At 53.7% G+C, this 14,936-nt stretch overlaps 3 protein-coding genes across 3 annotated transcripts; 1 reads left to right on the forward strand and 2 right to left on the reverse strand.

Annotated features, from left to right (window-relative positions):
- Window positions 1–5,908: 5,908 nt before the first annotated feature.
- M436DRAFT_76297 (Suf-domain-containing protein) lies at window positions 5,909–8,958 on the reverse strand (the record flags this gene model as incomplete). Its single annotated transcript, XM_013568123.1, has 5 exons — window positions 5,909–6,603; window positions 6,655–7,690; window positions 7,739–8,170; window positions 8,227–8,690; window positions 8,943–8,958. 5 exons carry the CDS (start codon window positions 8,956–8,958, stop codon window positions 5,909–5,911), a joined length of 2,643 nt encoding a protein of 880 aa, XP_013423577.1.
- A 553-nt stretch (window positions 8,959–9,511) lies between these two features.
- Window positions 9,512–10,261, forward strand: M436DRAFT_56375 (UNC-50 protein; the record flags this gene model as incomplete). Its single annotated transcript, XM_013568006.1, has 2 exons — window positions 9,512–9,845; window positions 9,885–10,261. 2 exons carry the CDS (start codon window positions 9,512–9,514, stop codon window positions 10,259–10,261), a joined length of 711 nt encoding a protein of 236 aa, XP_013423460.1.
- Window positions 10,262–10,526: 265 nt separating this feature from the next.
- Window positions 10,527–12,521, reverse strand: M436DRAFT_56321 (initiation factor 2; the record flags this gene model as incomplete). The annotated part of the gene is made up of 2 exons (XM_013567988.1): window positions 10,527–10,684; window positions 10,760–12,521. 2 exons carry the CDS (start codon window positions 12,519–12,521, stop codon window positions 10,527–10,529), a joined length of 1,920 nt encoding a protein of 639 aa, XP_013423442.1.
- Window positions 12,522–14,936: the final 2,415 nt, after the last annotated feature.

Below are 14,936 nucleotides of genomic sequence, written 5' to 3' on the forward strand. Positions count from 1 at the left end.
ATCCTCCTCTTCTCGCCTTCTCTGGCTTCTTCAAGCATCTCTTGTACAACGAATCAGATATCCTCCACAACCACGCAATGCAAAAACTTCATTACCCCACTTTGTCCGAATGAATGAGAGAAGAAAGAGCCGAGGACTACACCCGATGCAATGAACGCCGTACAAGCAGACAGCGAAGAAAGAGCTGATCTGCCGTCTGATGCGGTCATGAGGACCGTCGGTGGGCTGGAGTCAAATAGCGTTTGTCTCGTGCCAACTCCGACTGCCACCCCGTCCTCTGAGTCGCAGTCTCAGCCATTCGTCTCGTCGTTGTAGTCGCTGTTCAGTGCTGCTCGTCCTTGTGTAGTCCTGAGCTCTCATCAAAGTATGTCAATGTTAGTTTTTGTATGACTCTGCGTTGCTCCTCTGCGTCTTGCTACTCACCTCGTCGCCGTGTGTATGTGTCAGTCTTCTTCTTTTCTTTGCTCCCTTTGAAAGTTTGGCCTCGGCTGCTTTCTCCTTCTTTTTGCATCTTTCACAGCCAAGTCTCTGTATCCACCCAGGGTTTCCCGTGTCAGCTGTAGTCTTGTCAGTCTCCATCTTGTCAATGTGGCTTTCTCGTACACTCAAGGATAAAAGGTCGTGAGTATGCAATGTAGTTGTTCGAAGGTTGCTGTGCTTTTCTCTTTCTTGTTGATTCTTCTCCAGAGTCAGTATTCATCAAAAGACAATCTCCATCAAACTCAGTCGTCACCAAAATCACATGTCGAGTCAGCATCAGTGTCACATTCACAAAGAAAGAGAGGAAACATTGTATGAAAGTCAAAATGTGCTTTCAATTCAGAATCAATCTATTTGTACAATAATGTCATGGCTCCCAATCGCTTCGTTCCCAAAGGAAGGAATCCGAGTGGTGAGACATGTTGCAAGAAGAAGTAAAATTGGTCCCAAAGAGCTCGCCGGCTCAGCTAACCACGTCCCAGATCAGTCCGGACTGGCGCATCTAGATGTACCACATGCCAGGGTTCATGACTGCAGGGTTAGCCATGGGCATGAGAGGAGGGAAGGCCTGGGGATCGCCCTGACCAACAACGGTGCTGTTGTCGTGGATGGAAGTAGGGTCAACGCCAAAGCCCTTGCTGTGGTGAGCGCCACGCAGAGAGGCAATGTGAGCGTAGTACACGGCAGGGAAGATCGAGACAGGAGTGGTAGCACGAATATACTGGTAAGAGTGCTCGTAGATGAGCGTCTGGATCTTCTCGTTGGGCCATGCGGGCTCGTTGATGAGAACGTTGTAGTGGACAGGGCGTGCAGTACCCTTGATGGCGGCGTGTGCACAAAGGTAGAAGTCGTTCTCGTATGGCTGAGTGACTCCAGACTCGACCAGAGTGCCAGGTAGAGCATTGGAATTCTTGTCGCCGCCGCTCTGGGGGAAGAAACGGACGTGGTGACGCTTCGAGGCAATGACGACGAGGAACTTGGGCGAAGCGGTCCAGAGCTTAAGGAAAGCCTTCTTCATGGCAGCCACCTCCCGATCGATGACTTGAGCAAACTGACCCTCAGAGACACCATCGCGGAAGTAGATGACGGTGGCGGGAGCTCTGCCTTGGGCAACCTTGTTGGACCAACCATTCTTGATGAGCGACATGATGTGCTTCTCGATGTTTTCATCAGTAATCATCTCAACACGGTGACCGTTGGTCTCGACAGCAGCAGCATAGCGAGTAGCCTGGACGTTCATCGACACAGTCATGGCAGCCATAGAGGGGCCGGGAATGCCAGGAGCAGAGTGAGATACATCGGCGCCAATGACGACGGTGCTAGCATCAAGAATACCCTTGGCAGTCTGCGCAGTAAAGGCGGTGTTTGTGAAACCACCAAGCTTGGCGTTGAACTTCATCAACACGTTCGAGATGTACTGAGGCTGAGCCTTCTGAACGTGGCCGTACTGGACACACTGAGAAGGAATACCAAGCGCACACTCGCAGTAACGCTTGATTCTGCCATAGGTGATGCTGTCCTTGTTCATAAGAATGAACATCAGGATGTGGGGTCTCTTCTGGTGCTTGTTGCCAGCGGCAGTGAAGGCCTCCTGCGCAAATGTAGCAGGGTCGGGGTTCGATGGGTAGTAGATCGCGGGGGTCTGCATGGTGGCAGGAAGTGATGCACCATGATTAGTGTAGGCCTGGGTGAAAGCCTTGACAAATCGCTCGATAGCGCCCTTGTCGATCTGACCTCTGCTAGGCACAACGCAAACTCCCCAGGTAGTGGTGGCGAGAAAGGCAGCCGGAGGCACCGAGGCGAACTTCTTGCCCTTCAGGTCCCAGCGGCCAGTGGTCCTGGGATCGGCCTGAGAGCTAGCACCGGTACCACCAAACTGCAGCTTGGGGTTGGTCAACAAACGAGCCTTGGTCACAATAGGCGTGTTCTCGATCTTCATGCCATAGTTGTGCAGGAATGCGTCCTGACCCCAGTTGAGCATGTTGACACCGCTTGAGATGGAAGCCCAGCGCTCTCTGGGATAAGTGACAGCCTTCTTGATCATCTGAGAGGTCTGGGTTTCATCGAGCTTGAAGGTGTAACGCGTGTTCTCCTTGACCTTGAGGAGCTCCAGGGGTAGGATGGCCTTCTTTGTCATCTGAACGACGGGCCATGCGGGATACTGCAGATGGATGTTGTGAGTAGTCTTGAAATAATCCGCAACAGTCTGGCTGCCCTCTCCGATCTTGATGACGTGAGTGGAGTCCTTCTTCATGATATGGTCGATGACATAGTCGTCGACCTCACCCTTGCGATGAGCGGCATAGACACGAAGCTTCTTGAAACGACGGAGGTTGAGAAACTTGTTGTTGTTGTTGGGCAAGAGCAATCGGGCGATCTCGGCCTCAGAACTGAGCTTCAACACATTGACGATGGCTCTAGAAACGGGACCAGGGGCCCAGAAGGTTCCGTTGGCGACGTCGGCGTTGACAACAAGACGGGCACCACCAGGATGGTGAGCGATGCGAAGAGACTGGTAAACACCATTGGTGTGCTCAACGTGACCGCCAAGAGAGGTGCGCTGAGAAGCCGGAGCATAGAAACTGCGCTTGATCGAGATGAAGCGGCTTGAGGGACTCTCACGCATGATGTGATCAAGCACGGTAATAGCCTGGAGAATACTCCTATCGTGACTGGCGGTACCACTGAGATAAGCGTTCAGGGTTGTGAAGTCGATGGTCGCAGCGAGGGTGATAATCACGCGATGGACATCGGTACGACCAGCACGGGGTTTGGCACCAGGCTCGTTGTCGAGGTTGACGTTGACGCGAACTTCACCATCCTTGACCTTCTTGTTGGACCAGGCAAGACTCTGACCGTCGAAGATCCAGCCCTCTCCCAGAGCCTCCTTGACGGCCTTGCTGTGCCAGACCTTCTTGATGAGACCACGCTTCTGCTGGTTGTTACCGACCATGACCGAATATTGACAGATAGGCTTAGTGGGAAGACTAGTGACAGGGAATGCGTTCAACTGGATGTTGATATCCTTGCCTAGCTTGGAAGCAGCCGGGCGACCCTGGAAGGCATGGCGGGCGCCGCGAGCATCGCCCCACATAGTGGCACCGACATCGATGTTCTTGACGTTGTTGGAGATGCCCTCAAGGATCTGAGGAGCGGGGCCAACGGGAGCGGGATCACGGTTACCATCGAAGCGGGCAAGGGAGAGGTGGGCAGCAGACTGGGTAGTCGATGGGGCACCACCAGACTGGCCCTCGCGCTGAGCGTTACGCTTGGAAGAGCCGCCGAGCATTGTGGTTGAGTTGAGCAGAGAGCTTGCTTTGGCTGAGACGCAAAGATGATCAGTGATGCTGATCAGAGAGGTGTACTGAGATGAAGGATAGATGATGTGATGATAGATGTTGGAGAAGGTAGATGAGTGTTGAAGGTATTGAAGAAGGAAGGGTGGAGTGGAGTGGGTGGAAGAGGAAGAGGTTGTGGTGAGAAGGGAAGAGGTTTATATAGGCAATGGAAGGTGTTGTTTGCTACGAGTAGCGACGACTAAGGAAGGTGTGAAGAGGTAAGGTGAAGAAGAAGGACTGGTGAATGAGAGCGATCGAAGAAGGGATCAGAAGCGAAGGCAAACATACCTCGTAATATCTGATGTGGTTGTAAGGAAGGAGCGTAGACTGAAGCTTCGAAACCGGTAAGCGATCTGGACTGGCAGCGTGCTCCGATTGAACGAGAAGCGGAGTGATTGCTCGGAAAGTCGGGTGAAGGGAGGTATGGTACAAACAACTGATAGTGATGGGTGATGTAAAAGGTGAAAAGGAAGGTGCTTGTGTGTGTGAAGATCTTCTTTCTGACAGAGTTTGGGTGGAGTGCAAGGTGGAGGAAGTTGGAGGTGAGCAGAGGAAGGCAACAAAGAACTTACCAACAGTAATGGAATCAATGCTAGGAGCAGAAGCAAAGTGGTTGTGGTGATTGCCGTAGACGGTCTGTGATGATGATGGTTAGATGGTTGAAGCAACAAGCGAAGTTTGGGTGCGCAAGCAAAGACTCACCAAGCAATAGAGCAAAGCGCACTCGGTGATGAAGGACTGGTTGAGATTTCAGCAGCAAAGGGATGGCGGAAAGGGTGATGGAAAGAAAGGATGAGTTCGATGCAGGGGAAAGGCTTTTGCGTTTGATCGAAAAGACCACAAGGATGGTGAATGCCGGTGTATAGCACAAACGCCGGCGGCTGATAAAAACAGAGCTTGCTGCGTGGGAAGCCGCGACGAAGCTAGCAATCAACAGGTACCGTCCTGCGCCCCCAGCTAGACGGTTTACACGATGCGATCGAGAAGACGAGCCAGTGCAAACTGTCGATACTTCCTTCCCTGCGTAAGAATTTCCAACCAAGCCAAGTCCTACCTATCATGCATCTCCTTTGGGTCCCTTACTGCAAGAAAAAGGCCTTTTGATTAGTCCAGTAACAAAATGCACAATCAGCTTCGCCTCAAACACTGATACAAGAGGCATCGAGCAAGCAATCGAACGAAGATGACGCCCAAACCTCCGGAGAAATGCAATGAACCCTTTGCGGAAGAACCGAAGAAAGAACTTCCTCCCAATGCGAGGATCCTGTCAAGCAGCCAGGTAACACGGGACCCACCGAACACAAGGCCTTTTCAGCTGGCAGCAAAAGACGTCCAACATCCTGAGACAAGCATCAGACCTGTACGACCAGAACCCCGATCTTACGACAGCATCAGGCTGTTGGTCCACAGCAGCACATACCCGCCGGGTACGCACGCTGCATACGTCAAGAGGGCAAGAAAGAGATGGGTCAGAAACGATTGGTCCTCTACTGCGACAACATTGTGTCCAGCCTTTTAGCAGGCAAACACGCGACAGATGCGATGGAAGCCAGTCTCGGGCTTCAGCAGACGGCCTCGGCGGCTCGGCATAGCCTCAGGGAACGAGCATTGTGCGAGACCAGACGACAAAACAGCGACTGTTGATTGTGCAGATGTGCGAAAAGAGAGCGGGACGTCGTCCATCGGCAAGGGAAAAGTGGAGAGCTGCATGGCGTTGCCGAATGTCTGCGCAGAGCCGCTGCCTGCAAGCGACATCCTCGTATCGTCTTCCAGGTAGGCAGCATAGTCAAGTGCATTCAATTCTTCAAGTTGGAGGTACGCAGATTCGTCAATTTTCGCTCTCGATTTTCGTTCATATATTACAGTTGTCAGTATGAGCGTCAAAAAGCAGCTATCTGCTTCCCTCGAATCCACAGTCCGTTTTACGTGTAGAATATCATATCAACGCCTTGTTGCTCCCTGCAATGCAATTGTTCCGCAGCCCACGTTCTATCATTGGTCTGCGAGCTGTCTCCTGCGTCCCCTCTGGGTTTCTGCATATGTATAGCAAGCGCGGTTAATTCAAGAAGTCATGTCATGACTGATCATTTTCAGCGGCCGTAGTTGTAGCCGCCGCCACCACCATATCCGCCGCCTTGAACCATGGCTCTGCTGGGATCAATACCTCTGATCAAAGCGACCATACTCTCAGCATTCAGCCTAGCTTGGGCTGGGTATGTTGAAGCGTTGGGAATCATGCTGAGAAGAAGAGTGATGTCTCTGGGCAGAGGCTTGGGCGGCGGGGCGACTACCTGCGAGCCGTAACCCTCTGCACGCTGTCGTTGCTGCTGGCGACGACCTGCTGCACCCTTGAGCGGTGACTCGCCGCGAGCAAGCTTGCGTGCAGGTTGCTCGGCATCAGAATCTGCATTGTCGAGCGCGCGCTTGGGTGACTGTACGTAACCTGTTGCGGCAGACAGCACAGCAGGGTTGGGTACCGGCTCGATCTCTGTGCTGGGCAGGGCAAATTCTGAGCCCTTGGGCCTGGTTTGGGCGTTGGGGCTAATGATGGTACGAACAGTGCAAGGATCAAAGGTAGGAATTCTGAAGCGATGACCGAAGCGGACGAGAGAGGGGTCCTCTGGGAAGAAATCGGCCATGCGCTTCTCGAGCTTTGTGATTTGTGCAAGCTCGCCGTAGTTGGACTCGTACTCGTGGATGAAGAGGAAAAGAGGCTTCGTCCTGGGGATGTTCTCTGGCTTGGCCGAGAGCTTGGAAACCGTGGTCTCGAAGACAGCACGAGCGTCTGCAACAATTGTCAGCACAGAAGATATTATCACAAGATCAAGAAACTTACTGGTAACGTCGTTGGTGGCGATCAGATGCTTGAGGTATTCCATGGCGAAAAGCTCGTCTTCAGGGAACAGTTTCATGCCACGCTCGAAAATCTTAGTTGCCGCTGGGTCCTTGTAACAGTGGTACTCGATAAGTGCGGTTGCCACGTAGACATCGCTGGTGATGCGACCTCTCTTTCTCGCGAGAGCGAAGACGTTTCTGAGACCTCCCACCGGTGCATCAGGCTTGCCCTTTCCTTGAATGCGACGCATGGCACGCATGAGAGCAATCCACACGAAGGACAATGTCTTCGAGACGGTCTTGACCTGGGCAGCGGTGTTCTTCTGCACTTCCTTGACCTGTCTCTGTTCCTCGGCTTCTCTTGAGTTCGAGGCGGGTTTGTTGTTTGACTCGTCCTCATCGTCATCATCTCTGGCTTCGGGGGTGGGTTCACGAGACAGCGGAGGTAGAGACTCGTAGTACTCCTTGATTTGGGCGATAGCTTTGGGCTCGCGCGCCTTGATCTTGTCCATGAGGGCGTATAATGAGTTCAGGCAATTGTCGTAAGGCTCCTTGACGGCGTCGCCACGGCGGACGAGGCTCTCCTCACCGTCCTCGACGGGCATCGTCTGCTCAATGCGGTCGGCACGGGTGAAGGCGAGTAAGCAGCTCTCAGGGTTGGCTGCAGCACCCTGTGCCAGGAAGTCGTTTGCTTCAGTCTCCATCTCGTTGTCGAAGCAGAACTCGGCGGCGTCGTACCAGATTTGGGGCCAGAAACGGAGAGCCATGGTAGCCTGTCTGTAGACATAGAGAACACGGTCGCGGTATGCCTTGATATCCTCCTCTTTCAACACGAGGGGGTCCTCTTTCTCCCATTTGACCCAGTCTTGCCAGATGGTGACTTGCTGTTGGTAATCGTCGTCGCCGTCGCAGCCAGGAGCAGGGGGCAATGTCGGAACGGTTCTACGCTTGAGGTCCTGGGTGATCTTCTGGAGGATGTTGTAAGAGGTACGGGCGGTCATGTAAGCGGGTGACTTTTCTTGGAGGAACTTGCGACCCTAGGAAACTGTCAGTGAAGTACTAGAATATGCGGAACAGCGACTTACAGTCATCTTGTTGAGGCCCATCTCGAATGAGTCGTACTCTTTCCACAGACTGGTGGTAGCCTGCATGGGGACAGTAATGGCGCGCTGATATGCCTTGCGCAAGAGATCCATCTTTTGAGCGTCCTGCCAGCCATTACCACCGGGATTGCCGGGACCAGACTTGATGAAGTTGATGTAGTCCTGCCACATACTTCCAGAGTCCTTGTCGTTGCCGATCAGGTTGAGGGCAAAGTCGTACGCCTGAGTAATAGTCTGGCGAGCCTGGCCTGTCGCGTCGGTCATGACATTGTTGCGACGTCTGATGTAGTCGAGGTAGATGCCCCAGAGCTGTACGTTGTAGTTCTTGAGGAGAGCCATGTTGAAGATGTTTTCCAAGCGGAGGAAGTCGTCCTGGTCTTGCTCCATGAGGGCGTATGCGACCCATTGTTCGGCCTCGAGGCTGGTTAGCTGAAACTGTCTCGGAAAAGGACAGGGGAAGTCAAACTTACAGCAGTGGGGAAGACTTCGAAGAAGCGGTCGTAGACGCTGCGAGCATCGTCGAGCTTGTTCTTGGATCTGTGCAGAGCAATCAAGTCAAGCCAAGCGTCAACGTCACCCTTTGGGTCATCGGCAATTCTGTCCTCCAGCTGACCAACACGGTCCTGAGGCAGACGGGGCTTTGAAAGGGCAGCAGAAGATGAAGAAGGAATTTGAGCAGTGGAAACAGGAGCACTGGACTGCGGCAGAGCCTGGCCTGGGACAGGAGCACCTCGTGTGGGAATGGCAGAAGGGGCATGGTCTTGTTCAAGTAGATCAGTAGGAGGAGGGTTATATACGGCTTGTACATTCTGTTGCTGCTGCACAGGAGTCTGAGCGAGTGAGCCGTTTGTGCCTGTGCCATGATCTTGCTCTTCTTCGTCTTCGTCATCATCTTCCTCAATGAAGCCACCAATCGTCTTTGGTTTTTGCGCGGCTACAGTCTCGGCTGTGGGCGAGGCGGTACGGGAGGAGATCTGGGAGGCAGGCTGAGCTTGGACAGCAGCAGGCTGAGGGGTGGCCGATGGCTGAGGCTGAGGCTGGTCGGGCATGAAGCTGGATGGGTCATAGTCTTCTTCGTCATCTTCTTCTTCCTCTTCCTGATCTTGATCGACGGTCTGATGGGCAGGGTCGTACGAGGTGGGGTCATATTCGGCGGCGTTCATGGACGCCAGGAAAGCGTCTTCACCACTCATGTCGGCCATGATGGCGGTAGGGTGCGAACGAGTAGATGGACGACGCGCGGGGAAGAGACGGATCCAGTGTCGTGTGCACGAAGCGCGGCTTTCGGAGGATCAAGATGGTACACCTGGTGTCAAGAGCGATCAAGCACGGAAGGGAGAGAAGGAATCACAAGCGAACAGGCGAGCAAAAGATGATGATGAGAAACGCGACAGCGAGATGAGGGCGATGAAGCAGATGTGAAGTTTGGACTTTGCGCGCACGACGCCGACACGCCAGAGCTCCGTCGCCCGAGGCTGCTCTGAAAGCCGCTAGCTGACACTAGCGCCGGGCGTACCCGCACTTGCAGCCTGACATCACAGGGCAGCTGAATGCGCTTCCATCTCTTTGAAGCTCCTTGTCTCTCTCTAGGTCTCTCCTGTCCATGTCGTCGACTTTGCACCCTCGTGTGGCCAGCATTCCCCCATACTTCCCGAGGACGTCATGAATCCAACAATAACCCTTCCGAGGAATAACTCCAACGCCTCGTCCTTCGGCCCAGTCTCCACATCACGTAACAAACATGGCCGTGTCCGCATGCCCCGGTTCTTTAGACGTCTGTTCAAGTTCCCGCAGATGGATTTCGAAATGGCCGTCTGGGACATGACAAGTCTGATCGTTGCTCCCAAAAAGGTCTTCCGCCAGGTCTATTACCACAAGCAAACCCGCAATACGTGGCACACAGCAGACCCCTCCTTCACCTACTTGCTCTCCTTCTTCCTGCTCCTGACTGCACTGGCCTGGGGTCTGGCCTACGCCGATGGCTTCTCAAAAACTTTACGCATAACCCTCGTCTTCATCTTCGGCCACTTCCTTCTTACTTCGCTGCTCGTCTCGACCGCTGCATACTTCCTCGTCGGAAAGCTACTGGGTCCTGGTGTCAAGGGCCTACCGGGCAGAAACAAAAGAGCTGGCTTGTTTGGTCCAGGAAGTGATACTGTGGAGCAACTCGAGTTTGGATATTGTTTCGACGTCTCGATCCGCGCTTTCTTCCCAGTTTGGGTATGGCTGTACGTCGTCCAGTTCCTGCTCATGCCAATAATCTCGCGCGACTACTGGCTCTCGCTCTTCTTTGGCAATCTTTTGTATCTGGTCGCTTTCGGCTACTACTTTGTGGTCACTTTCCTCGGTTACAACGCTCTTCCTTTCTTACATCATACTCAGCTGCTCTTGACGCCTGTGGTCGCATTTGCCATCTTCTGGGTCATTAGCTTGTTCGGACTCAACCTGCCGAAGCACTTTGCTCCTGTACTATGGGCTGGTGCTGATTTGCGCAAGTCTGTATGATCCTAGTCTGTGTATAATCTGTCGAACAAAAGCTGTTTCTTCCTCATTCAAACAATCATGCTCCATCTACTGTTGTGGTTGTGTTGCTGACGTCTTTCTACCTTGCATGCAATCAATCTTGCAGTCGAGAGTCGAGGGGTGATGCGGCCAATGTCTAAAGCAAAATAACGCCGCTGTACATGCCATGCTTTTATCTTTACATATGTACAAAGATTTAGTTCTACATCCCAAATATTCTTACACTCCTTTACCTGTTACGATGCTTCTAGATTGGCAAAGCACGCTTCTGGGTCCTCTCCTCGAACGTCTGGATCATATCACCGACTTCAAAGTCCTCCCAGTCCTCGAAGCCCATGCCACACTCGGTACCTCTGCGCATTTCTTGAACATCCTTCTTGACGTTCTTGAGACTGGTGACGGTACCTGTTGCATCAAGTCAGTAAATGTTTGCGCTTCTCGAAAAAGAAAGAAGGAGGAAGAAGGGGAAAGACAACTCACCATCATAAACCCTCTCTTCGCCTCTGGTGACTCTGACTCTGGATCCTTTAGCCACAACGCCATTCCTAACCTTCAATCCCGCAATCTTCATCTTCTTGCGCCCACCAACGCCAATCTCAAAACTCATGGCCACCTCCGCCTCACCAGTGACCTTTTGGATCTTTTGCGGCGGCAGTTTTTCCTCGAGCACAGCACGCACATCGTCAACAATGCGATAAATGACGTTTTGCTCGAGCAACTTGATGCCCTTGCGTTCAGCACGTCCTGAATTGTCGGGATCGTGAGGCAAGTTGAAGGCGATGATGTGGCCTCCCGCTGCGTCTGCGTGCTCAATGTCGAATTCCGAGACTGGACCTACAGAGGCGCGAAGAAGTTTTGGAGAGCACAAAGGGTTGGTCATTTGGAGGAGGTAAGCGGAGACGGCTTCCACGCTGCCGCTGACGTCGGCTTTGATGATGAAAGGCACGAATTGATGGCCAGGTGTTTCGTTATCGTCGTTACCGAGCGCGGGTTTGCGAGTAGCGGTGGCTTCGACTTCGGTGCCGCTTGCGCGTGCTGCTCTTTCGGCTGCCTTTTCGGCGGCGGCGGCTTCCTTGGTCATGTCGCGCTGGACTTGCTGTTCGCGGCGCTGAGCGTTGATTTTTTCCATGTCTTCGGCCATGCGGATGCGTTCGGCCAGCTCGGCGCGGAAGTCGACGACATCGGCGGCTTTTTGCTCGTTGGGTGCTTGGATGACTTCGTCGCCTGCTTCGGGTTGATCGCGCCAGCCGTCTACTTCGATGGGTGTGCCTGGACCGGCCGACATCTGGACGACACCAGCTTCATTGCGGAGACTGCGCACGCGGGTCCAGGTTTTGCCTGCTACGATAATGGTGCCTGGTTTCAGCGTTCCGCGACGGACGAGCACGGTGGCCACGCGGCCGTTGGACTTGGTGGTGGCTTCGATGACCCAGCCTTCCACTTGGCCTTCGGTGTCGGCACGGTGATCAAGGATCTCAGAAAGAGTCACTGCTGCGTCTTCGAGCTCGTCGATGCCTTGGCCGGTCTTGCCACTGACGGGTACGACTTGGGTGTCACCGCCAAAGTCTTCGATCTCGACTCCGTGGCGGGCCAAATCTTGCTTGACGCGGTCGACGTTGGCTTCTTCCTTGTCAATCTTGTTCACAGCGACAATGATGGGTACGTGTGCAGATTGAGCGTGCTTGATAGCTTCGATGGTCTGCGGCTTGACCGAATCATCAGCTGCAACGACCAAGATAATGATATCAGTGACAGTGGCTCCACGTTTGCGCATCTCGAGGAAAGCTGCGTGGCCGGGTGTGTCAAGGAAGGTGATGGTCTTGCCGCTCGAAAGAGCAACGCTAAAGGCACCAATATGTTGTGTGATACCTCCGTGCTCAGAAGCTGCAATCGAAGACTTGCGAAGGTAATCGAGAATGGTGGTCTTTCCGTGATCGACGTGTCCCATGATTGCAACGACAGGTGGTCTGACAGGCAAGAACTCCTTGTCTTCTGGTGCAGGCTCAGGCAGCGCCTTGAGATCGCGTTCTTCGGCCTCTGCTTCGTCTTGAGCACCCATGGTAGGATCAAAGTTGTACTCCATAGCGATCAAACCTGCTTCCTCAGAACCAAGAATATGATCGTGTGATGTGTTCTCGAAGCCGAGCTCCTCCATCTTATCGGCCATCTCTTGGTAGGTAACATTCGTCAATTGGGCGAGTTTAGACACACTGACGAACTCTGGCAGGTTAATGGGAGTCATGGCCTCTGCACGTCTTGCCTGCCTCGCGGCCTGACGAGCAGCCTCCTTGGCTGCCTTGTCCTTCTTCGCTTGACGGGCCTTTTTGCGTTCATCGCGGTTGTTGCGCATAGCACCGTAATTACCCTCGAAATCGTCGTCGTCATCGAATCTGCTGCGGCGGCCTCTGCGAGGCTTGTCGTCGTCTTCGACATCATCTACGTCCTCATCGAAACGGCTGCGACGTCCCTTGACGGGTGCAGATTTGGGTGCATCGGCATCGTCATCTTCCTCGACAAAGCGAGATGCTCTACGAGCGTTGCGTTCGGCAAGTCTTCTGGCTGCTTCCTGTTCGGCAGGATCCATTTCTCCAGCCTCCGCTGATGGCTCTGCACGTACTGGTGGTCCATATGCCGTCGCCATGTCCCGTCCAGCGTTCCTGGGTTCTCTAAAGTCTCTGGATCGTCGTTCGTCTCTGTCACCTCGAGGTGCGTTGCGATCGAATCGCTCACCACGAGTAGGAGGCTTTTGACCTGGAGCTCGATCAACCCAGCCAGGCCTTGGCGGATTGGGACATAGGCGGAACTCATGGCCTGGTTCACCACATCTGACACAAGTCACGTCGGTACGTGGACGACGAGGCGGTCTGCTTTCAACATTAAGAGACTCAATGTTGAAGCGACCAAACGTTGGTCGCCTTTGCCTGTACTCTTCAAATCTTGCATCAATGTCTGGAGCTGATACAGGCGAGAACCTCGAGCTTCCTGCGTTGTTGCTGTCCTGTCTCTGTGGTCTTGCTTGGGATTGGTCGTTTTGTTGCGATGTTGACTGCCTTCTTGACTTCAGAATGCTCCAGTTCTGGGCGTTCTCAAATGGTGTGTCATCTGGCTCTTCACGACTGTTAACCATGACAGTGGAGAAACGAGGCCCGCGCGAGCGTTCTTGCTCAGCCTTTCTGGCCTCCTGCTCCTGCTGTTGTTGAGCACGCATTTTCGATTCGTCGACAAGTGCACGTCTCGATTGTTGGTCTTGCTCATCGAACAAAGAGTCAAGAGACGATGCTGGGGGGGTTGACGGCAGATTGTTCTTGCGAGCCAATAGAGCTGCAAGCATCTTCTCCTCCTCCTGCGAGAGTCCACCGGCCGCGGCCGATAGTGATGATGAGGACTGCTGTTCTGGCTGAGATGCCGACGGTGCTGCAGGTGCCGATGGCCCTGGGCGTTGATCAATGAAAGAGGTGGCAAGGTCGGTAAAGTTGTTGCCTTGAGGGGCACGTTGCGAGCGCGATTCTTCTCTGCGACCACGCAGCTCGCTTGATCGTTGGCGCGTCTCCCTATTCTGTTGCCATGTCTTGTGGGTGTGTTCTCTGGTTGACTCAAGCCTGTCAGGATTATCTGCCGGTGGATCAAAGTCGTGTACCGCGTATCGTATCGGTGGGGGTGGAGCTGGGACTGGCTCAAAGGCCTTTCTCGCCTGCTCAAATTCGCCCGAAAAGAGATCCTCGTAGGGCGATGTTGCGAAAGGATCATCCGAGGGCTGTGGTGATTGCGCTAGAGAGTCTGAAGATCGAGCGGCACTTGACGGAGGAGATGCGGTTGATGGAGGAGCGGATCTGGCATTAATCCAGGCTGGAGCTTTGACCGTAGGCTTGGGTGGCACATTTGACTCGTTCTTGAATTGAGGTTTCGGGGCGGGATTCGATACAGGCGCCGGTACCGATGAGGGTTTACTGTCTCGTGTGGGTTTCTGCTCTTCTGGTCGTGCGTCCAGATTGGGCCTGTCGATTCCTGGGGTCTTCTTTTCAAGGTTTCGCATGAATTCGAAGTGGTCTATCCTTGCATGTCTGGGTCTTCCATCTGGGCCGCGATTCTCGCGCTGAGCGGTCTGGACGCGGTTCAAGGGGCGATTTGCCGCCGGGTCGACTGCTCGAGGAGTTATAGCAAAGGGCCGTTGGTTGTACTGGTTCGGCTTCTGGTTCCTCTGCTGGAGTCTCTGCTTTGCATTCTCCTCATACGACCGGGGTTTCAGCGGAAGGTGTGTTTGGACCTCGTGGAATTGACTCTGTTCTGGTTGCAAGGGTGTGTTAGGAGCGTTGAACAGCTTCTTTGCAGCGAGCTTCTCGCTCAGTTCATCGAGTTTGGAGCGGCGCAAGGCTTCTTGTTCCTCTCTCTGGCGCTTCGCCGCTTGTAGGGCTTTTTGGGCTTCCAAAGCGGCATCGGGCAACTCGAACGAGGAGAATGGATCGTTGGGATCGTGGCTTTGTGCGGCACTCGCGTGGAAGGCATTGCTCCGGGCTATACTCGTTCGGCGGGCGTGAGGTTCGATGCGACCAGCGCAGAAGCTGCAGACGCTCTGGCTTGATGACGCCTGTATTCCACAATTAGTCGGCGTCTCATAAATTCGATTCGATCACTTGCCCTCAACAACTTGGATCTGCGC

The sequence above is a fragment of the Aureobasidium namibiae genome (genome assembly GCF_000721765.1).
Source record: "Aureobasidium namibiae CBS 147.97 unplaced genomic scaffold scaffold_21, whole genome shotgun sequence".
Taxonomy (NCBI): domain Eukaryota; kingdom Fungi; phylum Ascomycota; class Dothideomycetes; order Dothideales; family Saccotheciaceae; genus Aureobasidium; species Aureobasidium namibiae.